Here is a 25552-nt window from a genome sequence, read left to right on the forward strand (position 1 = left end):
CAGAAATACTCATCTGCAGAGCCAAAGGAAGAAAGACATAACTTGTTTAAGCTGTGGCTCTGAATACAGTGTTCACAGCTTAAACCTGAAAGATAACTATCCCTATAATTTTTTAAAACTCAAGGTTTAATTGAGATGAAACTTTGATTATGACAAGAATCCAGTACTTGTAGTCTGTTGTTGTGTTTAAGCTTGCTGACTTGAGTTAGATTGTCAGGGTTCAGATTTCAGCTGTGTGTCTTCCAGGTTGGTTGACCAGTAAGTATCAACAATACAGCATAGTGTTGTGGGGATTCAGTGGGATAAGTTGTTTGAAGTACTTAACATGATAGCTACTTTTATTATTACTGCCACATTTGGAGTACCACTTTATTCTATTTTGTACTTTACTATATAGAAGGATTCACAAAAATAGAGATTCGAGAACACGTTTTACATAGCACTATAGTGAGTTTCTTTTTAGTTAGAAATACTTTGTTACCCAAGAGTTGAAAATCTTTTTTCCTTTCATGTTAAGCTGCATAACATACTATTCATATACATCATGATAATTGTAACAGATATATAATCCACAAAAACTAGAATATTGATGAAAGAAAGCCATTAGAAATGAGGAGACTCATAGAGACATGTATTTATATTTTCTATCCTTGTACTGCTTTGCATATAAACCTCTGCCAAGAAAACATTTCCTGCTTTATTCTTAAGAGCAGTGTAAAGATAACACTGCCTAGCAGTTTGCACAGCTCTTTGTACTTTAGTCTTCTCTATGTATACTTTGATTCTCACAAGTCACTATATAATAGAGGTAGCATTGTTCCCCCCACCTCTACCCACTTCCCTTTTTAGTGCTTGGGACTGACCCTAGGGCCTTGCCATGTTAAGCATGCATTCTACCACTGAGATATTATGCCCCCTAGCCTTTCCATTTTCTATAGTTTATTATTACCTAGGATCTATTTCTGGGGAACTAAAAGACCTATGTTAGAATCTTTCATCTATAGTAGATTTGTAGGGCAAGGTTAAAAAGGAACACAGAGTAATTACTCTTCAAAATAACCTGGCTTAATGTATGTCTTGATTCTAGTTCTGATTTCCACTCTTTTGGAGTATCTGCTAGTGGATAATTTGCTATATTAGCTGTTCGATTATTTCCTTAATTTTTAAAGCAGTACAGTACTTGATTTTATTTTATGTGTGTGTGTGTGTGTATACACACACATATATAAATGTAATATATATATATATAAATCTTAAATTGTCGATGGACCTTTATTTTATCTTTCATGGTGCTGAGAATTGAACCCAGTGCCTCACACATGCTAGGTGAAAACTCAACCACTGAGCTACAACCCCAGCCCTTGATTATATTTTTACTAAGGGTTGACAGGATGATGGAGAACTGTGGGGATTTGATATAGCATTTGAGTCACAGCACTGAAGTATTTTATGTTTTTGAATGGTAGAAATCTGTATTTGATATTTGCTTGAAATTAAAATGCAAAGTAACAACAAAAGAAACTGAGAAAAGTGCCAGGGAACAATCCCCACATACACAAAACTGAGAGACCCAAATAGTTTTATTTCAAACTTGAATGAATTATTTAAAGTTTCAGCTCAGAGTTTCCTAAGTCATTTTTAAAATTAAATTATTTATTCTATTTTGTTATAAATGATGGCAGAATGTAATTTATTTCATATTACACAATTTTTCAAGTCACTGATTGTACACAGAGTATTTTCACACCATTAATGTCTTCATTCACGTATTAGGGTAATGATGTCTAACTCATTCCACCATCATTCCTACCCCCTTTCTGCCTCCTTTCCCCTATCTAAAGTTCCTTCATTTCCCTCATGTTCTCCTCATCGCCATTATGATTCAGCATCCTCATATCGAAGAAAACATTCAGCCTTTGGTTTTGGGGATTGGCTTGCTTCACTTAGCATTATATTCTCCAACTCGATCCGTTTGTCTGCAAATGCCATAATTTTATTCTTTTTTAATGCTGAGCAATGTTACATTTTGTATATAAACCAAAGTTTCCCTATCCACTATCCATTCATCTACTGAAGGGCATCTGGATTGGTTCCACAATTCCTAAGTAATTTTAATAAAAACAACATAATGATACCAAAACCTGGCTAAATGTGCACACACATATGAGCAATAGGCTAATTTCAAGATGGATATTTAATTAATTAATTTAAAAGTTTTTGGTATTGGGAACTGAAACAAGGAAAGCTCTACCACTGAGCTACATTCTCTTTTTAACTTATTTAGAGACAGGATATCTATCCCTAAGTTACCAAAGCTAGCCTTGAACTTGAGATTCTACTACTTCAGCCTCCCAGGTGGAATTATAGGCATGTGCCATCACACCTTGTTGAATATTTTATTTAAATATAATAATAAGAGTAAATATTTATTGTCTCTTACATTTTCAGGGCCTGTATATGGTATATTTTTCTTTTGTGATCTTTACAGTGATTCTTGTTAGTAGTACAACTCTTAATATCCCCATTTTATAAATAAGGAAATCTTTTATAAAGAATCTCAAAGGCTGAATCCTTCACTGGATTTGAATCTCTAACTCTAGAGAGCCAAAACTCTTAATCATCATTCTGGGATATAAGAGATACAACAGTTGGGGGCGGTGGCACACGCCTGGAATCCCAGCAGCTCAGAGACTGAGGCAGGAGGATTGAGAGTTTCAAAGCTAGCCTAGCAAAAGCGAGGTGCTAAGCAACTCAGTGAGACCCTGTCTCTAAATAAAATATAAAATAGGGCTGGGGATGTGGCTCAGTGGCCGAATGCCCCTGAATTCAATCCCTGGTACTGCCTGCCCCTCAAAAAATAGATAAAAGGAACCTTAAAAGAGAAAGGATTTGGAAGAATAGTAAGTAAATTATTTTAAAGTTATTATATTTGGGATAAGTGGGAATTTCATTTCTCTCCAGACATTTATGTATAAAAATTTTAAAAACTTAAGTTTACATTATCACACTACTTTTTCAGTTAGCCCATTGTGTTGAACAGTATATACTAAACTGTATAGAATTTTAAAAATTTGGTATCACAGAGTTATATTATTTTCTTTTACTCTTAAAAGGTAGAAGGTATTTATAGAGAGCTTGAATTAATCATAAATATTCTTATTTGCAGATAATGAAGCTGTTTTAATGTCATATTTTTCAAATATGCAGAGAATTTGGCTGTGAAGAATTCTTCACAGAAAACTTTGTACTGGTCTTTAGAAATCGATTGCACAATTCTAGCTTGTTTATGTAATTCATGATTTTTGAAATCGTTTAAAATGCACTTTGGAAATAGCTGTTGGGGAGTGGTACTCTATGGAAGGAAATAATATTTTATTCTCTTGGAATATGAGTATATTCATGTATTATTTATTTTCCTAAGTCATTTTAAGTGTGCCATGGAACTTGTTTAAAGAATTTTAATTTTCATTTTGTGCACTAGTCACCCTGTGTGTGTGTGTGTGTGTGTGTTTCCAACTTGATGCACTGTTTATATAGATTTCCTTTTATTATGGTTTACACGAGGTGACGAAGGAATACCGTCATAGTTATTTGATCATTTCCCCTCTCCTCAACTGCTTTGCTCCCACCTCTGCCCTGGAACAATGTGTAGAAATGAGAGAAACTAGATAAAAGTGAATTGAAGACATTTTAAGTTTCTGTTTCTCCTATCAGATAAACCTGTGCTTTTTAAACAAACAAATATATAATGTACATAAATTTAAAATGTGCATAGGTTCTAGAATCTGATAAATTTTCACAGTGAACATAGATATGCATCAGCTTTTGTTTTTATTGATGCTACATGTTATTGCTAAGGGTTGGTGGTTAAATTTGTTCACCATTTTTCTAAAAGATTATTCTTTTTTTGTCATTTTTATTTTGTGTTACTGGATATTGAATCCAGGAGTAATCTACCACTGAACTATGTCCCCAGCCCTTTTTGTTTTTGAGATTGGGTCTTGCTAGGTTGCTAAGACTAGCCTCAAACTTGTGATCTCCTGCCTCATCCTCTTGATGAGGATGGGATTACAGGTGTGCACCACCTTGTCTAGCCAAAAAAGATGATTGGCGTGGTCTTTTTTTGTAATGACAATCAATGTAAAATTGTAGTAAGCCAGCTTTTATGAGTGTTTATTTCCATCAATATCAGATATTGAAGTACTTTCATTATCAAAATATTTTCTTGAGTACTTACTATATGCCATACATTATAGCAAGTGCTTTATTTACAAGTTCTTACAATAGCTAGAAAATATCGTTATTCTTGTTTTAGATAGATAAAAAAACTAAAGCTTACCAAGTGCAGTAGAGCACACCTATAATCTCAGTAATTCGGGAGGCTGAGGCAGGAGGATAGTGAGTTTGTGACCAGCCTCAGCAACTTACTGAGTTCTTAAGTAATTTATTGAAACCCTGTCTCACAGTTTAAAAAGATGGAGTGTGTGTGGCTAAGTGGTATGTGCCCCTGGGTTCAATCACTGCTACCAAAGAAAACAACAACAACAACAACAAAAAACAAACAAACAAACAAACAAAAAACCCCAAAAGCTTAGTAAGTTCAGATACTCAGGACATGGTGGAGTCTAGTTTTAAATAGAACTGGAGCTCTTACTTTTTACACTTTGCTTTCACCATGTGTATCTGTAGTTCCATTTGCTACATAAAAATTATTGTCAATTCTTGTTATGATAGAGTGAGTTGATTTTGGTTTTATGTTTTGTTTTCAAAATCAATGGCGAAGAAAGTTATTCTAAGAATGAATGAGAGGTCCTCAAAGCGTGGTGTCTTCATAGGTTGAGGGTTTGGATTCTTAGTCCGATAGGAAGGCATGTCATTGTTTAATTTGTTACTGGGGAAAGTCTGGAGTCAGGGAGCTTTGGAAGAGGGAAGACGTAGGAGGAGAAAGGCCTGGCCCATTGTTGATATGGTATGAACTCATTGAAAGTGTGCTCATTTTGCATGTGTCTTTACAAAAGAGTATCTGTGGTGGGGAAATATTTAAAGACTGTTTTAAACCTGCTTTTTGTTTTAGGAAGATGATACTTATTTCATTTTAATATATTTCATAGAGGACCTTGGCAGGATGTTTCACAACCACTATGTAACAGATTGAGCTGTGCTGTAAGAGAACCTTGGCAAGCAAGTTATGTGAGAGTTCATGTGCTTTTTTATATCAATAAAACCGGTTGAACAAACTTATTTGCTTAATAGAGTGGGAATAATGATCCTTTTCTTAAATTTTCAATGTAGGACCTTGGATTGTGTTGTATTGAGGAAACAAGCAAGCTTAGTTAGGGGAAGTAATGTACTACTTATATTGGTCACATTTTTTTCTCTTTTTGAGCACCCCCCCCCCTTTAATGGCATTGCCACATATGTGATCAACCACAACATATAGTAACTAAATAGAGGTCACTTTAACTTTGGGGAACTCTCCCTCTGTTTTGCTAAAACTTGGTCTTATTTTTATTATTGCTGCCTAAACATTTGCTAAATTTTTGCTTTCAACATGTCCAAAACTTACTTGTTAATATTAAAAAAAGGGGGAAATTGATATGTGTATTTTTTCTCTCTGTAGAGTTGACTTTCAACAAAGTTACAAAAATATAAAGTCATTTTTTTAATCACTGTAGTTTAATTTTCCCATAGAAATGGTTGCTTTTGAAACTAATTTTTGACGAATTTTAACTCCAGGATAGCTTCTCTAGTTCCCATGGTTTGTGATTTATTTTGATTCTTTTCCAAAAACAAAAGTAAAAATAGCTTGCAAGTGCCAAACAGAAAAAAATCTCATAATAATATCTGGATTTACTGGTAATTACTAGATATTGATATTATTCAGAAATTGGCATGAACAATTAGTTGATTCAGTTTAGGGAATGTAGTTTTAAATGTTTTAGTTAGTTAGAGCAGTGATTCTGAACCCTGGGGAGCAAATAGGACTCACTTGGGGAGCCTTCATAATACGCCTCAATCATAGCACCAGATAATTTGATTTATGTGATCCTTTGCAGGATTATATCTTGACATTTGAAAATCTTTCCCAGTTTATAGCCACGGTTAAGTACTAGTAGAATTTAGCAAGGTTCTCTTAAAAATAAAAGGACTTGGGGAAGGGTCTCATTGGTAGGGTGTTCGTCTAGCATGTTCAAGGCTTTGAACTGATCCCCAGCACAGGAAAAAAAAAAAAAACTGCTGTAAGAATAGCTTTTAGAGATTTTTGGAGTCATTTTATGAAGAAGTAGCTATATCTAGGTCTGGTGGCATATGCCTGTAATCCCAGCGATTTGGGAGGCAGAGACAGGATGATTATAAGTTTGAGGGAATTTAGCAAGACCCTAAGCAACTTAGACAATGCTGAAAATAGAGAGCTGGGGATGTGGCTCAGTGGTTAAGTGCACCTGGGTTTAATCCCTGGTACCAAAAAAAAAAAAAAAAAAAAAAAGCCAGCCAAGTGAAATATAATATTTTTGTTAGAGCATCATAAAAAAACATGTTGACACTTTCATGTCTTAACAGATCCAATTGCTAATTGTTAGTAATGTTGCCAATTGATGAATAGCGTCAACCTTTAAGAAAAAGTATTTATATATTTATTTGAGACAGAGTCTTGCTGTATTACTCAGATTGGCCTTGAATTCCTGGGCTCAGGTGATCCTTCTGCCTCAGCTTCCAGGGTAACTGAGATTACAGGCACATGCCATTGTATCCATCACTTCAACCATCTTGAAGCTCCTCTTTTAAATAAGTCTTGGGAAGAAGTCTGATTGAAAAGATGTAGAAGAAGCTAAGGTAAATAAGATTTGATGATGATCAGCATAGAAACCTAAAGAGTAATATCTAGTCTCAATTTAAAAACTATACTTCTCTTGGTACTGGGAATTGAACCCAGGGATGCTTAACCACTCAGCCATATCTCCAGCCCTTCTTATACTTTATTTAGAGACAGGGTCTCACTGAGTTGCTTAGCACCTCACTAAGTTGCTGAGATTGGCTTTGAATTTGTGATCCTCCTGCCTCATCCTCCCTAGCCACTGGGATTATAAGCATGTGCCACTGTTCCCAACCTTCAATTTAAAAACATTAATAAGATTTTATATATGTATTGTAATCTTTATTGCCATAAACTTTATCTGTGTCTCTGTCCGTACCAGGGATTGAACCCAGGGCCCCTTAACCACTGATTCATATCACTTCAATCTCCAGAGTCACTAGGATTACAGCTTGTGCCACTGTGCAGCTGTCATAAACTTTAGAAGTTATTTTAGGGTATAGAGAACCAATTGTCAAATGATAAGCTAAACTGAGTCCTATTATGGGTTGAATTGTGTACATACTGATCCGTTTATATATGGTACCTCAGAATATGACCTTATTTAGAAATAATTACATTGCAGATATAATTAGTTAAAATGAGGTTCTATTAGTGTAGGAACAGGGGATGTGCTCCTACTCCAATATGATTGATGTCCTTATAGAAAAGAGGAAGTTTGGATATAGACACACAGAGAGATCACCATATGAACACAAAAACAGCCATTTATAAGCCAGAGAGGGAGGCCTAGAACAGATCTACAAAAGGAAACAATCCTCCAACACCTTAATTTCAAATTTCTAGCTGTCAGAACTGTAAGACAGTACATTTCATTTTTGGCGGGGGGTACTAGGGTTGAACTCAAGGGCACTTGACTGCTGAGTCACATCCCTAGTCCTATTTTGTGTTTTATTTAGAGACAGGGTCTCACTGAGTTGCTTAGTTCCTGGCTTTTGCTGAGGCTGGCTTTGAGCTCACGATCCTCCTGTCTGAGCCTCCTCACTGGGATTACAGGTGTGTGTCACCATGCCTGGCAAGATAATACATTTCTGTTGTTTATAAGGTACCTATTTTGTGGTGTCCTAGCAAAATAATGTAATAGTTTATTTTCTTAATATTTTATTTATTTTTTAAAATCTAAATCTTAGCAAAAATTCACATTGAATTTTCTATGACTTAATTTAAGAGATTGGGAACCAGTTTTCTTTAAGGAATTTTACAGTATGTAGTATGAAGGTTTTAGGTTCCTGATGACTCATACTTTAGTCAGTTGCTAGACAATCCAGTTTAAAAGACAGTTTATCCTGAGTCCAGATCAGCAGCTGGGGTTACTGGAGTGTGTATTTTCCTTCCATTTTTGGTAATAGAGGTGGAGAGTCTTGCCAGTCACCCCAAAGGTATTTCCTACATTTATTTTGTATATACAGAATTAGGCCTCTTAGACCTAACTATTCGTATTATTGCAAAGATACCCAGTTGGTCTCTTTTTTATATGTGGGTTAATAGCATTTTGGAGAAATTAAAGGTAAACAACTTTGAATATACATTCCTGTTTCAGTGCACTAGAAAAATGGCCCATGCTTTTCTTGAGAAGAACAAGTACCTCCAAAGGAGAATGTATGACTGGTGATTCTGGGATGGATCTTGCGTACTGAGAGAACTATGTCAAGAAAGTTTATCACGGGGTGGGGCTGAGGATGTGGCTCAAGCGGTAGCATGCTCGCCTGGCATGCGTGGGGCGCTGGGTTTGATCCTCAGCACCACATAAATATAAGATAAAGATGTTGTGTTCACCGAAAAAAAAAATAAATATTAAAAAAAAAAGAAAGTTTATCATAGACTCAGATGGTTCAAGCCCTGGGAAAGATAATATCTCCATTAAAATCACTCCTTACTTATTCTGTTTGTCTAAATAGAATCAAGAAAATAAGCCAACAACAACAACAACAAAACTGTACCATATTTAAGGCTGACTATTATACTATCAGGTAAAGAACTGAAGTGAGTTCAAGTTGTGTGCTCTCTCCCGCTAGCCATGACTTGTGGTAATTTACAGTTGTCCCTCAGTATCCAAGGGGGATTGGTTTGGGGACCTCTGTGGATAAAATCTGCAGAAGCTCAAGTACCCTATGTAAAATGGTCATAGTATTTGCATATAACCTAGGCACATCCTCGCACATACTTTAAATCACCTCTAGATTACTTTTCTTATTCCTTTATGATTTTGGTACCAGGGATTGAACTCAGGGGCGCTCAACCACTGAGCCATATCAACAACCCGTTTTTTTTGTATTTTATTTAGACAGGGCCTTACTGAGTTCCTTAGAGCCCCTGTAAATTGCCAAGGCTGGCTTTGAACTCAAGATCCTCCTGCCTCAGCCTCCCAAACTGCTGGGATTACAGTTGTGCACCACCATGCACAACTAGATTATTTTCTTTAATGCAAAGTAAATGCTTTTAAGTAGTCTTTATACTGTGTTCTTTAGGGAATAATGACAAGAAAAATGTTTGTATGTATTCAGTACTGATTGAGTTGTTTTCAAATATTTTCAATCTGTGTTTTGTTGAATCTGTTGATGTGGAACCTGAGGAACAGTGGGCCTATTGTATTTCCCTTTGCCTCCACATTCCTTTGTAAAAATATAGTCCAGTATATCTCCCTCATAGAATTTTGTAATGATAAAAGTGTTAATCATTTAAAGAAAATGTCTAGAGTCTGTTAAGTTATGCTAATAGCAAAGGCAAAGCTATGGGTTCATTGTGCATGCTACTCCCTCCCCTATGTATAAAAAATAAATGGTATCTCTTATTGTAAGGTTATAAGCTCAGACAATTTTAGAGTCTGTAACTTTAAAATACATGTTAACAAACCAAAATGGAATGGTCTTTAGGTCAACTGGGTGCTTTCCCTTTACTTGAAAGTAAGGAAAATATGGTCAGGACCTTGACACTGGAAAAGGCCCTATGTCTCATGATTTCACATGTTTTTTTTTTTTTTTGACTGCATGTTACTGCCTTCTAAATCAAAGTCATGTGTCCCTTTTCACTCTTAATTAACCCAGTAAATCCCAAATTTTCAAATATTCTACAGTATTTCACTGAAATGACACAGGTTCATTAAAAGTAGGTTTGATGTTTCTAAAGCTTATATAAAGTACTGATGGTATTATATAATATTATATATTATATACTATATTTAAGTTTTTGTAGGTGTTTCACATCTGGGGTGATGGGACAAAGAGGGTTTAGCTTTTGCTTCAAAGGAAGCATTTTTTTCTCTACTTCTGTGCTTGCAATTTTTCTTTTTCCTCTCTTTTTTTTTTCTCTTCTATTTTTTTCCTGGTGTTGGGGAGTAACCCAGGTTCTCATGTATGCCAGGAAAGTGTTTTACTACTGAATTTTATCCCTACACTGAACTTTTCTTAATAGTTTTTAACTATTATTTGAACTGAAATTAAAATTATTTTTTAAAAGCAAAATAGACTATGCTTGACTGTACATAGACTGTCTCTGTTAGGGAACAAAGAAACTGATAATAGCAGTTTTCTCTGGGAATGGCACTGGAGTAGAAATTGCATTGATTATATTGATATTTGATAACATATTCCTGAGACCTATAAATTCTGGAGTAACAGTGATCCACTTCTCCAGTTTAATTATAGGTTAGTAGAATAAGACAAGAAAATAGTAACAAATTATCTGCAGTTACTTAAACCTTGGGAATATATATATTCAGGTAAAATTATGGAGTAATATCATTGTTTATAATATTTTTGTAATATTATTGCCCTTGCCAGTCTCTATCAAATTGTAGGAGCCAGATAGATAGGGAGAAATACTTTTGTTTTATCTTGGTGAGGACTGCATCTGTGAATTGCATTTGACATACCTCTGTTTCTTGGTGTCCTTGGATAAGTTTCTTAACTAAATTCCTTATCTGTCAATATATGGGGTAGTGAGTTGTGTTCTAACCTTAAACCTAGGCTGTAATAGCATAAAATGAAGTCAAATTAAAATTTTTTGAACTCTGTGCTCAGTTTTGTTAGAGGACGAGTTGGAGCTTAAGTTGAACTCTTAGGAGAGAAGAGAAGCCAAAGTGCTTTAACAAGCAAATATTTATGCTAGTTTGGATTAAATGAGTTACTGGTTATTTCTCAAGAAAGGGAAAGGAAAGGCCAAATGCCTATATTTTGCTTTGGATATTTTTACAAAATATTTTCTTAATTGCATGTGTGTGTGCTTACAACATAATTGTTGAGCCTTCTAGTTTATTTTAAAACTTATCTCACAATTTGAAGAGCTAGTTACTTCTGCCTAACTTCCTCTTTTTTGAAACAGGAAGAAACATTTTGAAATAAAATGATCCAGATGTGCTTAGGGTTATTATGCATAAATTTCAGAGCATAGCATTTTTGAAGGCAATGAAACTCTTTAGTACCTTTGATTATATATTAAATTTAGGTAGTTAAATGCTTCTGACTAAAGTAATATCAAACCTTAGTGTACAGTTCTGTAAATTTATTTTTAATATTGAGGCTACTTAGTTATAATTAAATCATAATATTTTCAATATAGTGGATTTGAGGAAAATAGCAAAGGACTTGACATTATGGAGTAATATCATTGTTTATAGTATGAGCAGGAACTTTTTCTCACATTTAAGATTATACTATTTGCTATAATCTTGCTAGCTATGACTTGTGGTAATTTGCAGTTGTCCCTCAGTTTGGTAACTGAGTACAGTAGCACACACCAGTATTCCAGCAACGTGGAAACTTAAGGTAGGAGTACTGCAAGTTTGAGGCCAGTCTCAGAAGTTTAACAAGGCCCTAAGCAATTTTAATAAGACCCTATCTCAAAATAAAAAGGGTTGAGGCACCCCTGGATTATGAGGAAATGCTTTGTTAAGAAACAGGATGTTTACATAGTCTTGAGGTGTCTTCCTACAAGAAACTTATTAATTATAGAAGGAAAAATAGTAACTTTATATAGTGAAGAAACCCTAAGTAATCAAAGTTCCCATGGTAGGACAAATAAATATTTTGAACTTCATGACATAACATATTTTCAAGGACATCATGTGACTTCTTTAACCCTAACTGGATCTAATTATGAGAATTATCTGAACCAAAATTGGGGGACATTCTACAAAATGCCCACGCTCTTCAGAAGTGTTAAGATTGTGAATGAGAAGGCTGAAGAATTGCTCCAAATTAAAGGAGAAGAAACTATTAGATTAAAGGAGTTGTCCTTAAGAAACAGAATGTTTACTAAATGAAACCTATGATCCTTCAGACAATGTCAGTGTTACTTTCCTGGTTTGGTAATTGTGCCACCCTTATAGAAAATCGTATTTGACCAGGTGTAATGGTGCAGACCTGTAATCCCATTGACACCAGAGTCTGAGGCAGGAGGATTGCAGTTTAAGGCCAGCCTCAGCAATTTAGTGAGAAATTGTCTCAAAATAAAAAAATTAAAAGGATTGGGGATGCGGCTCAGCGGTTAAGCACCCCTGAGTTCAATCCCCAGTACCAATATAATAATATTTGATTATTTAGGAAATTATCACTATAGCATTTTGTCTGGTATATGTCTACCACTTTCAAATAAATCAGGAAAAGTATTGGAAGAAAATGATAAAGTAAATGTGATTAAATGTTAGAATTGGGGTCATGTGGATTAAGGTTGTATGAGAATTTTTTGTGCTATTTTTTGCAATTTTTCTTTTTCTTTTTTCCTTGAGACAAGATCTTGCTTATTTGCTAAGGCTGGCTTCAAACATAATGATCCTCCTGCGTCAGCCTCCCAAGTTGCCAGGATCATAGCATATGCCACCATGTCTGGCTTTTTTTTTTTTTTTGCAGTTTTTCTAAGTCTGAAATTTTTTCAAAACAAAAAAGCTAAATAATTTTAATAAAGTTTGTCACTTTTTAAAATTTTAAGTAGGTTGTTAAAAAAAACCCTCTGTGTCAGTTTTCTCATAATATGAGGTGGTTGGACTAGGTTAAATTTTCAGGGTCCATTCAATATAAAATTCCATGATTTTATAATCAGTCATTAGTAATAAAAAATTTATATCCTTAATATAGTCATGCTTGAAGGGGACAATAGAAATTGAAAGCTGATGTTTTCCATGAGAGTCAATAATGTTAAAATGAGACTTGTGTGCCAAGCAACAGTGTAATATTTATTCAACTCAGATTGTTTTTTCTTCCAGAGAAACTTAATTATTGAGATTTTATTTGTGTATTTGTATGCTACTTCTTGGTTTATTCTTATTACATTTTTATGTAATATCATTTTAAAATTCTTTTATAGAATATCCAATGAAAACTTGGTTATTCAGATCCAAGATTAATAAAAAGTTTATGTGGTATATAGTTCTGCAGCTTAAAAGGATTGTCAAGATACAAGTAGCTGGGGCTGGAGATGTGGCTCAAATGGTGGCGTGCTCGCCTGGCATGTGTGAGACACTGGGTTTGATTCTCAGCACCACATTAAAAAAAAATAAAATGAAGATATTGTGTCCACCTAAAACTAAAAAATAATTATTAAAAATATTTTTGGGTTATTTCTAACAAAAGCAAAACTTTGTTAATCTTTTGTTTTCCTTTACCTCTGCTCCTACCCCTCCCAGCTTGGTGATCCAGCTATTTTTCCTGCTGTAATTGTGGAGCATGTTCCTGGTGCTGATATTCTCAATAGTTATGCTGGTCTAGCCTGTGTGGAAGAACCTAATGATATGATTACTGAGAGTTCACTGGATGTTGCTGAAGAAGAAATTATAGATGATGATGATGATGACATCACCCTTACAGGTGAGTTTGTCTCCAACAGGACCTTGCTATAGCATAGTTTTAGGCACTGTCCTTAGTCCTGACTTTTTTTGGAGATAAAAAGTTTCTAACTCAATTTTTGAGTAACTTCATTACCTGCAGAAGCCAGAGCCCTGTAGAAAGAAGGAAGCTACGTTTTTTTGTCATCTGCCTATTTCATGTTGCTTTCTTACCTCTGTTTTCTTAAATATATTGAAATTGATATAATAAAATTACAGACATGTCAGAAGAATCAAATAGGAATATTCTTTTCTTACCACTTAACAGGAAGCAAAATAGTAGAACATGATGAGAATGTAGGATAAGGACCTGTGATTTATAGAGATTTCTCTTTAGGTTCAGTCACTACTAGTAAGATATTTCAAACTTCAAGAGTAGATTATATAAATATAAGGTAGTGATAATAATATTTCTGTCAACTTTGGAAATTGATAAATGTTTTGTAGTTTTATATGTTGGCATTCATGTGTCTTGGCCAGAGATGTTAGGAATTTATTTGAGAAAAATATTCAGAAATAAATATTGATATCTTAATTTTTGAGGGGGGGTAACCAGGAATTGAACTCAGGGACACTCAGCCACTGAGCCACATCTCCAGCCCTATTTTGTATTTTAATTTAGAGATAGAGTCTCACTGAGTTGCTTAGTGCCTCACTAAGTTGCTGAGACTGGCTTTGAACCCTCAAGCCTCCTGCCTGAGCCTTCTGAGCCACTGGGATCACAGGCATGTACCATCATGCCCAGCTTATATCTTTATTTATAAAAGAAAGTTACCAGAAGTAGGCATAATGAGGTATATCTGCAGTTTTCTTGGTGCCAAGTATTGGTTGCCTTGTTCTCTTAGCTTTAACTTAACACCTAGCACAGTGCCTGTATATTATATATATAATATATATTATATATATAACATATATATTATATAGTATATATAATACATAATATATAATTTTTACTGAATAAAATATAAAATATATTTATATTAAAATATATTTAAAAATAAAATATAATTTTTAATGAATAAATACATTTTTTACTAAATATAAATATATTTATATACATATATATTACTGAATATATGTATATATCAGTAATATATATATGTATATAAATATATATGTATATATATATATATATGTATATATTTAGTAAAAATGTTTTATACCAGTAAGTATGCTACCAAATACTAAAACTTTTTTTCCCCCCTAATACTGGGGATTAAACCCTGGGGAGCTATATCCACAGTCCTTTCTACTTTTCCATTTTGAGGCAGGGTCTCACCAAATTTCCTAGGCTGGCCTTGTACTTGTGATTCTCCTGCTTTCTGGGTTTCTGAGAGTATAGACATTTGCCACCATGCCTGGCCAAATACTAAAACTTCCTAAATTACAGTAACTGAAGTAGGTGATATTAGTGACAGAATAGTCAGTTGGAATATTGGAAGTGAATATTAAGTCTAAGTGCAGGTAGTGGTCTACTTAAGGAGTTTACATGTAATATCGTGACATTTTAAATTAGAACAGAAGGGAAGAATGTGTATCCATTTGTTGGAAGAGAAAAGAAAGTTAGAGCTCTGCCTTGATCGTGCTCCAAAGTATCAAAATAAATCCCAAAAGGATGAAAACATGTAATATAACAATTGAAACTATTAAAAACCTTTTAAGAAGTTGACTATTTGATTTGAAAGTAATAAAGGATTTTGTAAGCATGAAAATTAGGAGAAAAGTACAAAGGAAAAAGATGAATAGACATTGCTAATAAATAAAGAAAACATCTTTATCCCCACAAAACATATAACTGAAACAAAAGGGCGATTGATAGATGGATACTTAGAATTTACACGGTAGACAAAGGATTAATTATTAATACATAGAGAGCTTTCAAAAATCAGTAGCAACTTTAAATAGGCATAGAATTGGAACAATAGTAAGTAAAAAATATATAAACATATATTGATATGACCAAGAGATTTTATTTAGTAAACAAATATGGTGTAAAATAAGATAATTTTTACCCAATATATTGAAAAGATGATGAAAGATTAACAAGATGATGACAACTTTGTGGCATATACTTGGGGTCAAAGGGTTGGAAATTGGGTTGACATTTTTGTTATAATATCCAAAAAAGGGGTGTGATGTTTGTGGCTGGCATATAGAATCTTATATGGCCAAAGATAAACAATAAAGATTGGAAAGGGGATGAATTGTGAGTTTGTTTTCTACATACTTGGAAAAACTACAGCAGGAATAGTGTTTTTGGAATTCCCCATAGTGGCTAGCTATCACTGGGGGAAAGGAATAGAAGATTGTTTTGAGACTGAATAAAATTTAGGTTATCTGTAGTAATAAATGTAATAGTGATAATCAAAATAATAATTATCATTTGCTGAGTGCTTATTATATACTAAAATTGTGATAGTTTCTTTAAAACTTTTAATTTTAAATTGTTTTTAGACTTATAGGAAAAGTTACAAAAGTAATATTAAAAGTTTCCTGATCTTCTTCCTGCTTCCCCTGTTAATATCTTATCCACTGCACATTTATTAAGAATAGAAAATGAGCATTGGTCACAATATTGTTAACTAAACCTAAATCTTATATTTTATCAGTTTCTTACTAATGGTTTTTTTGTTGTTGTAGGATCCTATCTTGAATCTTATATTTCATTTTGTTGTCATTTCTCTTTGGTCTCTTCCAGTTTGTTATCTTTTCTGTGTTTCCTTAATCTCTATGTTTCTCATAATATTAACAGTTTTGAAGTTACTGGTTACATATTTTTTAGTATGTGCCTCATTTGTAGTTGTGTGATGTTTTTTCCTGATTGGGGTTAAGGTAATACATTTTTTATAACGTGTTACAGAAAATGGCATTGTCTCCTCAATATATCATATTAGTGTAATAAGTGTTTTTTGAAAAATGTACATTATCTTATTTAGTTCTCACAATAGAAAAAAACTGAAGTTAGGTTAAATTATATATCATGTGGCAAAATCTCCATCAATAACACTGGCTGACAACACTTAATTTTTGTACCTGTTTTCCGTTTTTTTTTTTTTTTTTTTTTTTTAATCAAAGCATTGTATCATTATTTACTTTGTTGTAAGATGGGCAGTGCTGAGGGTTGAACCCAAGGGCCTCAAGCATGCTAGACAAGCACTTTTACCACTTAGCAACATCCCTCAGGCTCAATATTCATATTTTTTTTTTTATTCAGAGAAAAACCAATGAAAGTTTTTAGTGAATCTGGACTAGTTTCTCTTATCAGTAAAAGAATTGGATTAGTCAGATTAGAAATTTCTTTGCATTGCTGCCTGTGATCTATGTAGTTTGTTTATGATCACCACTACCATGTATCTGTTGTGTAGCTAGCATGGGTTTTTTTTTTTTCAATGTATTCTGATGCAACTTGTTTAAAAATTCATCCTTGTCTGAGCAATACCATGAGAAAGGTAAGTGTCCTTATTCTAGAGTTGGGAAGGAGTATTGTGCTTTTGAGAAATTCTGGGGGAAGAAAGAACAATTTAGTTCTTAAGGGCAGTAGGTGATAATTCAGATAATGTATTTGTTTGCTATTTCTGCCATAACAAAGTACTACAGATTGGGTGGCTCAAAGTACTACAGATTAAGTGGCTTTTCTCACTGTTCTAGAAACTAAAAGTCTAAGGTCAAGGTGTTGACAGGTTTGGTTTCTTCTGTTGCTTCTTCCTTGGGCTTATAAAGATAACTGTCTTCTTTCTGTGTCTTCACACATAGTCTTCCCTCTGTACCTGTTTATGTTCAGATTTCTTTTTAGAGGGACACTAGTCATATTGGATTAGAGTCTATCCTAATGACCTCATTTTAACTTATCTCATTAAAGACATCACATAGCCAGCGCAGTGCATACCTGTAATCCCAGGGGCTCAGGAGGCTGAGGCAAGGGCGATCGTGAGATCAAAGCCAGCCTCACAGCAAAAGTGAGGCACTAAGTACCTCAGTGAGACACTGTCTCAAAATAAAATACAAAATGGGTCTGGGGATGTGGCTTAATGGTCCAGTGCCCCTGAGTTCAATGCCTGGTACTAAAACAAGAACAAACAAACAAAAAAACGTGGGGGCAGAGAGTAGGGCTTGAATAAAAAAGACGATTGACTATATTTTGGTAATGTTTGAAGCTGGAAATGAATACATGGGGTTTCATTATATTGTGTTCCATGATTTTGATTTAGTTTGAAACTTCAATAATAAAAAGATTTAGCTACTTTATGGAATTTGAAGTTTTAATTAGATTGTTGCTGTACCTATAATCCCTGATTTCAGATTTGTATGTTCTTCAAACTAGTTTTATTTTTATTTATTTTTACCTTCATTCTTTTTTTAAAAAAACATCAAATCATATATTTATTTATTTTTACGTGGTGCTGAGGATTGAATCCAGTGCCTCAAACATGCTAGGTAAGCGCTTTACCACTGAGCCACAACCCAGCTCTTAAACTTCATTCTTAATCATTGATTTACTTCATATCAAATTTGCTATAAATTTGAACCTATAAAAATGTATAATGAAAAAAATATCACTTTGTCTTTAAAGTTCTACCTAAGTTTTCATTTGGAAAGAAGGTTGCCAGTAAAAATTTTTGAAAACCCATGACCTCACTCTTACTTGTGTGGAGATTCTTTTTCTATAAATGTTGTATTTATATTTGCTTTTTAAGTCTGTGTAAAATTTAAAGGGTTACAGTTATAAACTATCAATCCAACCCTGAATCTGAGAGTTACAATTTCAGGCATATATTCAAACTATTTAAAATAATGCATAGCTTGTACATTGTGTTAATTAAAATCCCAGGTAGAGTAATTAATATTACATAAAACATACCCCAAAATGGTACCAGAATACTATAATTACCAAAGAATATTTAGATTCTTACAATGTGACTGTGCCTAAAAGTTGTTGGAAATGGTGGTAACTCATTCACTGATGGGAACATTAATTGATGCTTCCTGGTTCAGGAGATCAGCAGTATCTGAATTTCAGGGTAACAGATATCTTGTAGCTAATTCTGTTTTTTCTTTTAATGTATTGTAGTTGAAGCTTCCTGTCCTAATGGGGATGAAACAATTGAAACTATTGAGGCTGCTGAGGCACTCCTCAATATGGATTCCCCTGGCCCTATGCTGGATGAAAAACGAATAAGTGAGCAATTGATTGTTCATGTTTATGTATACTATAAGTTTATTCTTGCCATTTCTCTCTAGTAGATGGTAAATATCAAGAGAACAGAGACCATGTTTTATATTTTAGAGTAATAAGCATATTTTAAGCTACAGTACTAGTTGAGGCACCTTTGCTAGAGTGCTCAGTTAAAGATGACTTTTTAATTTGGGAACAAAAAGTAATTTACTAATTATCAAATAGTACATTATGCAGAATTTCTTAACCTCAACCGTGAAACTATTAGGGTATTTAATCCCAGACTGTTATAATCAAGTGATCTTTATAGATAATCATTGAGTAGGCAAAGTCATTGAAATTTTTACTATTCCTTTTTTTAAAAAAAACTTTTATAATTGTTGATGGATCTTTATTTTATTTATATGTGGTACTGAGAATTGAACCCTGTACCTCACGCATGCTAGGCAAGTGCTCTTCCACTGAGCCACACCACAGCTCAATTTTTACTGTTCTTTTGTGGCATAAAATTAATTGCCGCATCATCCAGATCCTTCCCCCACTCCCCCACCCCAATGCCGGGAATTGAACTCGGGTCTCATACATGCTAGGTAGTGCTTTAACATTGAGTTACACCCGTAGTCTCCACATTATCTATTTAAAAATCCATGGTTTGGGGGGCAGGGGGAGCTTTTCTGACATGAAAGCAGTCAAACTCATGAAATTAATTATTACTAAACCAACTCAGGATATTTATTGAATGTTTGCTTATATATGTGCAATAGCAGTGTATTAGGCATGAACACAATAGGATGTTATTTCTTTCCCCAATCTTAGAATTCAGTTTTGAAGTTAGTTACTTATAAAATAGGCCATTGTAGTGACACATGCCTATAATCCCAGTGGCCTTGGAGGCTGAGGCATGAGGATTGTGAGTTCAAAATCGGCCTTAGCAAAAGCAAGGCACTAAGCAATCAGTGAGATCCTGTCCCTAAATAAAGTATAAAAAGGGCTGGGGATGTGGCTCAGTGGTTGAGTCCCCCTGAATTCAATCCCTGGTACCCCCCCAAAAAAAATTGTACCATATTTCTTGCATAATCATTATGACCACATACATTCACGAGGAATGTGTGCATCCTAATCTTGCACCAAAGACTAATCAGTGATTTTTAAGTAGTATACAGCTTTAAAAAAAAATCTTCACATAATGATTGCACCCCACTTTTTTGCAAAAAATAAATTTATCAAAAAGTCTCTGATTATGCAGTGAAATTTGGTAAAAGCCAAAAATAAAGGACAGGAGCATTCAGGAAGCAGTCTCTCATACTAGAGACAGGCTTTACTGAGAAAGTGTTTTGACTTGGGCTGTAAATGATGAATAAGCTTTTAAGGAGACAGGAGAGGGGATTCAAGCTAGAGATAATGGATTGAGCTACAGACATAGACCTGTAAAATAAATAAATACATACATACATACATAGGTAAATACATAAATTTTGAGGTGAATGTTTTGGTACAGATAAACTGTAAACTTCATGGTAGTTGGGAGATGTGATTGGAAAGGTTGATTTAGATTGTGGAAGCTTTAAAAGACATGCCATGGAGTTTGGATTTAATTTTTCCTTGCAAATTATAGGAATATATTTTTTGTATAATTTTTTCTTCTAATTTTTAGGGTATAAAACTTTTGTATAAAGGAATAATGTAGTAAGAAGAATAATGTGATGAGTTCAGACTTAGATTTCAGGAGATAACTTCACCCTGGAGGAGAGAGACAAGATAAACTGATAGGAAGTCAAATAAGAAAGACTTTGAAATAGACCATCAAGACTCCACTGATCTAGGGTACTTGATTTAAGGCAGAGAATAGATTTTAAAATTTTATTTCTCCTTTAACCTTCATAGAAATGTAAAATTATTTTGGTTTATAATACACAGCATGTTATAATTAGTTGATTTTACTTTCTTTAGATAATAATGTATTTACTTCATCTGAAGATGACATTGTTGTTGCCCCAATTACCCATGTATCAGTCACATTAGATGGGATTCCTGAAGTGATGGAAACTCAACAGGTGCAAGAGACATATGCAGACTCACCAGAAGCCTCTTCACCAGAACAGCCTAAAAGAAAGAAAGGTAGGTCATTAATTTTTGGGGGGCAAATAGTCAAATCTTGATGTGGAATCTATATATAATTTTATTCAAGGTAGATGGTTAATTTGGGGGGCAAATAATCAAGTCTTGATGGGGAATCTATATAATTTTATTCAAGGATTTTTTTTTTTTGCACTAGGCATTGAACTCAGGGGTGCTTTATCACTGAGCTACATCCTCAGACCTTTTGATATTTTATTTGATACAGTGTCTTGATAAGGTGCTTAGGGCCTCACTAAGTTTCTGAGGCTGGTCCCAAACTTGTGATCCTCCGGCCTCAGCCTCTGCAGTTGCTGGGATTATAGGCATGTTCCATTGTGCCTGCTCAAAGATATTTCTATACCAATTAACAAATTGAGGGCAAAAATCCAAACTGAGGTATTTCTTCATATTAGGGTCATTTAAAAAATACAATTTTATGTATTTAAAATACTTGGTCTATCACAGAAAAAAGATTTACCAACTTTTTAAAGCCTCAGATTTTTAATCTAACCCTGTTAACTCAAACTCAAAAAAGAGCTTGTGGGTAAGGACAGATCAGCTTCATCCCCAAAGAGGATTATTTGAAAATCACCAGTCTATACTTGTGATTGATTCCAACATAAGATTCTAATTGGAAAACTTATGCATTGGAAATCAACTAAGAAATTGAAGAGGAAAATTTTAAGGGGATTTTGAACTTTTCACAAACTGGCACCACACTTGCCTTCTGAAGTCTGTTGCTCTTTCCATTTCATTGTTCCTGCTTGGTTAATATTTTGAGTTTAATATTTTGGTTAATGGCCTCACCAACCACCAATAATCTGAGCTCATGTGAAAGTAAGGAAAATTCCAAGATAAAAATGAAGAAGAAAGTAAAAAAGTATAAACTAACATTGTAGCAGCTCTCAAAGGCTGAGAAACCTAAGTCAAGGGGCTTGTTTTTATTGCTTATGTAGTGGCAGCAGCCTAGGTCTTGGGCCTTTGCAAGATGAGGTATTAGTCTCAGACCTGAAAATATAACTGGAACCCTAAAAGAGATACAAACTTGGGGGGAAAATCCATCCATTAACAAATACAAGGAAACGTGTACAAGTTTCTTGTACAAGTGTCTGCCAGGACTCTGGAGAATTCTTCCTTTGAGAATTTATGATCCTTGTCTCCCTTAACTAGGTTTATGATGAGATTTTAAACTATCACTAATTTTAGAATTCCCAGCCAAGTAATTAACATAAAAGTGGCTCCAGGCTGATAATAACATTGGGGCACCAGGCTGAAACTCACAAAATTGTTCTGGTAGGTTGCACATTGAACCTAAGTCGCATAGGATTTCCTCAGAAAAAGCCCTGTTAAAGGTGAACTTACATTATGGTATCACAAAATACACAAGGAAGACATTTCCTGAGTAAAAAGTAGCAGACATAGAAAACCCTAGGTTTAGTTCTCTAAGAAAACAACAGAAAATAAAATGATCAAATAGAAACTTTGAGGAAGATTACAGTTTCTAAAGCAAAAGAATAAGAAACAGTCAAAGAATTAACATGGTTAATAACATGTTCAAAGAACAAGAAGATTTTTAAAAAGACCAAGGGGAACTTCTACTTGTAGTTGAGATGGAATAATAGAACATGGATTTACCCTTCTACCTGAAGCAACTAAAAATAGGCAAAATATATGAAACAATGATAATAGATATCAGTCAAACAAAAGTCAGTGTTACCTGAGAGACAAGAAACAAATGAGTTGAGTCTTATGATGGCCCCTTCTTCATGAAGAAAAATTGTTTGGGAAATAATTTGTCAGTTTCTTAAAAATTTTAATGTATACTTGTAACCTTGTCATTCTAAATATTTAAACAAAAGAAATGAAAGTGTATGTTTAGACAAACTTATATTGAATATTTTTAGCAACCATATTTTCACTTGCCCAAAACTAGAAAAAAAACAAATGTCTATCAACTGCTGATTGACTAAACGGGTGGTATATCAATATAATATCATTCAAGTATAAATAGAACATACCATTGATACATAAAACAAAAATGGATAAATTTCAAAAATTTTTATGTTAAAGGAAGAAGCCAATGATAAAAGAATATGCTTATGTGTACATAAAATTCCTGAATCTACAGCCGTTTTTATTTTTTATTTAGACATAGGGTCTTACTAAGTTACCTAGGGTGCCCTCAAACGTGTGATCCTCCTGCTTCAACTTCTCAAGTCTCTGGGATTTACAGGCATGCACCACCATGCCTGGCAAAGAAATAATTGTAAATCAAGAATTTTGTATCCAACCAAGCTATAATTCATGTGAAGCTGTGTATATTGCCACCTTAAAATAGTAAGGGAGATGATGGATATTGCGTAGGCTATGGACAGTGTCTGTCATGACTTAAACTAGTTAGACATTTTCTTTATTCCTATCGCCTACCTCTATCAGAAGAGCACGTATATAGTATAAAATAAGATGATAGGTTACCAAAGTCTTGGTTTCTAATGATTTATTGTCATGAACATAGCCAGAGAATCTGCCTCATGAAGGAGTTCTCTACAGATGTCTGACATGCTGAAAGTATTACTAGAGATATTTTTGGCTTTTTCTCCCCTCACCCCCATAATGCTGAGGGTTATAGGGCCAATGCATGCTATGCAAGTATTCTACCATTCAGCCCCCACCCTGCCACCTATTTATTCCCTTTTATTTTGAGACAGGGTCTCATTAAGTTGCCCAGGCCTGGCTTTGAACTTTCAATCTTTCTGTCTCAGTTTCCTGAGTAGCCAAGATTATGGCATTTGATAGTCTTAAGACAAAATTTAAAAGAAAAAAAAAAGGCTTTTCTGACCCCTTTTCCCCATACTCTTACTCATCCAAATGATTTCAAAAATGTTTTCCTACTCAGTTTCTTGGGATAGGTTGTTACTTACCTTGTGATTTTTAGCTCTAAAATTTTGATATTGTAAGTTATTGTCTTATATTTACTCCAAATTCACCCTGTGATCTAGACCAGAGAGTTAGTCTCAAGAATATTGGGGAAGAGAGATAGTAACTACATACAGAATGGTAGTTTATTCAGACAGCATGAGTGCCTCAACTAAATACAGTCAACAATGCTACCAAGCCGTAGTTCCAGAAGAGTGGCAAAAGTAAATCACAGAGACTTACCAATCTGTATTTAGGCTGTCAGGATGGACTTAGAGATTCATGATGGATAACCATAAAATTTGCTGAGAATTTCAAGAGATATAGAAAACTGAGGTGTTTAAAAATACACAAGCCAAGAATGGTGGGTGCTTCCTGTAATCCCAGCTACTCAAAGATTGAGTGAGGCAGGAGGATTGCAAGTTCGAGGCCAGCCTGGGCAACTTATTGAAACCCTGTCTCAAAATGAAATAAAAATGGCTAAGGAGGGGCTGGGGCTGTAGCTTAGTGGTGGAGTGCTTGCCTTGCACATGTGAGGCACTGGGTTCCATCCTCAACACCACATAAAAATAAATAAGTAAAGATATTGTGTCCATCTACAACTAAAAAAATATTTTAGAAAAAAGTTTTTTAAAAATGGCTAAGAATATATGTAGCTCATTGGCAGAGTCTTGCCCAGCACATCTGAGGCCTCTAACACATATCAAATATACAGGAATAAATTAGGTGGTTCAACAATTAGGGGGTTCACATTTTACCTCAGATATTTTCTATATCTATAGAATATGGAAAAGTTTCTAACATTTGAAAATTTATGTAAAAATGTCTTTTATATAAAGAGAGAAAAGCTCAAAATCCATTTCTCTTGCCTTAAAAAGCTTGTACAACCAAGAGTCAGACAAACCTATGTGGCCAATTTTTTAAGTCTAAGTTTTATCAATGTCAAGAATATTCCCCGATTTCTTAAGAAAGCACTATCAATATGGTTACATCAAAGACAAGATTCAATATTTGAAATTTAACCTCATTTTTACAGATGGGTCAGTCATTTCTTACATAAATGTGTTTGTGATCTAACCTACATTAATGTTAAGTTTTTACTGAAATTTTTTTTTAGTAAAAGCATTTTAAGGTCAAGTTTATTGTCCTATGTATAGACATTTTGGCCTTTGAAACTTATGATAAATGAAAAAATAGCTAAGTTGTTCATTATTTTTCATTTTTGAGGGCAGATATTTACACGGTTATTCTGATTTCAGGGAGGAAAACTAAACCACCACGACCAGATTCCCCAGCTACTACTCCAAATATATCTGTGAAGAAGAAAAACAAAGATGGGAAAGGTAAGTACTGCTATAATTTCCCAATAATACTTCCAGGCCAAGTAACATTGAGATTGCTTTATAATGTCTTCATATTATAAGTAGAAACCTCCAGTTTTCTTGATAAACTGAAATGGAATATATTACTACCAATGTTTATAAGATAGAGTTGCCAATTTCTGTAAATGAACTGGTAATAAGGTAGCTCTAGAAATCCTTTTGAGTTATTTTCATTTGTATGTCAAAATAATCCATTTATTCATTTAATAATACAAGGCTCTTGGAAGAATTCAGCCCTGTTAGATTTCAGTTCATACACATTATTAGGTTGT

The 25552-nt window shown here is 34.1% G+C and overlaps 1 protein-coding gene across 5 annotated transcripts in view; it reads left to right on the forward strand.

The window, feature by feature from the left end:
* Nucleotides 1-25552, forward strand: part of Elf1 (E74 like ETS transcription factor 1) — a 105945-nt gene that overhangs the window by 68202 nt on the left and 12191 nt on the right. For all 5 annotated transcript variants that reach the window (XM_046454040.2, XM_046454038.2, XM_046454036.2 and 2 more), the window contains exons 3-6: nt 13494-13674; nt 18760-18867; nt 20815-20982; nt 25158-25241. In XM_046454040.2, coding sequence (XP_046309996.1) covers nt 13494-13674; nt 18760-18867; nt 20815-20982; nt 25158-25241 — 541 coding nt within the window. The remainder of the gene's footprint in view (nt 1-13493; nt 13675-18759; nt 18868-20814; nt 20983-25157; nt 25242-25552) is intronic.

This window comes from Marmota monax, unplaced genomic scaffold (genome assembly GCF_021218885.2).
Source record: "Marmota monax isolate L192 unplaced genomic scaffold, Marmota_monax_Labrador192_F-V1.1 WCK01_AAM20220418_F8-fsc00011, whole genome shotgun sequence".
NCBI classification, from domain to species: Eukaryota; Metazoa; Chordata; class Mammalia; order Rodentia; family Sciuridae; genus Marmota; species Marmota monax.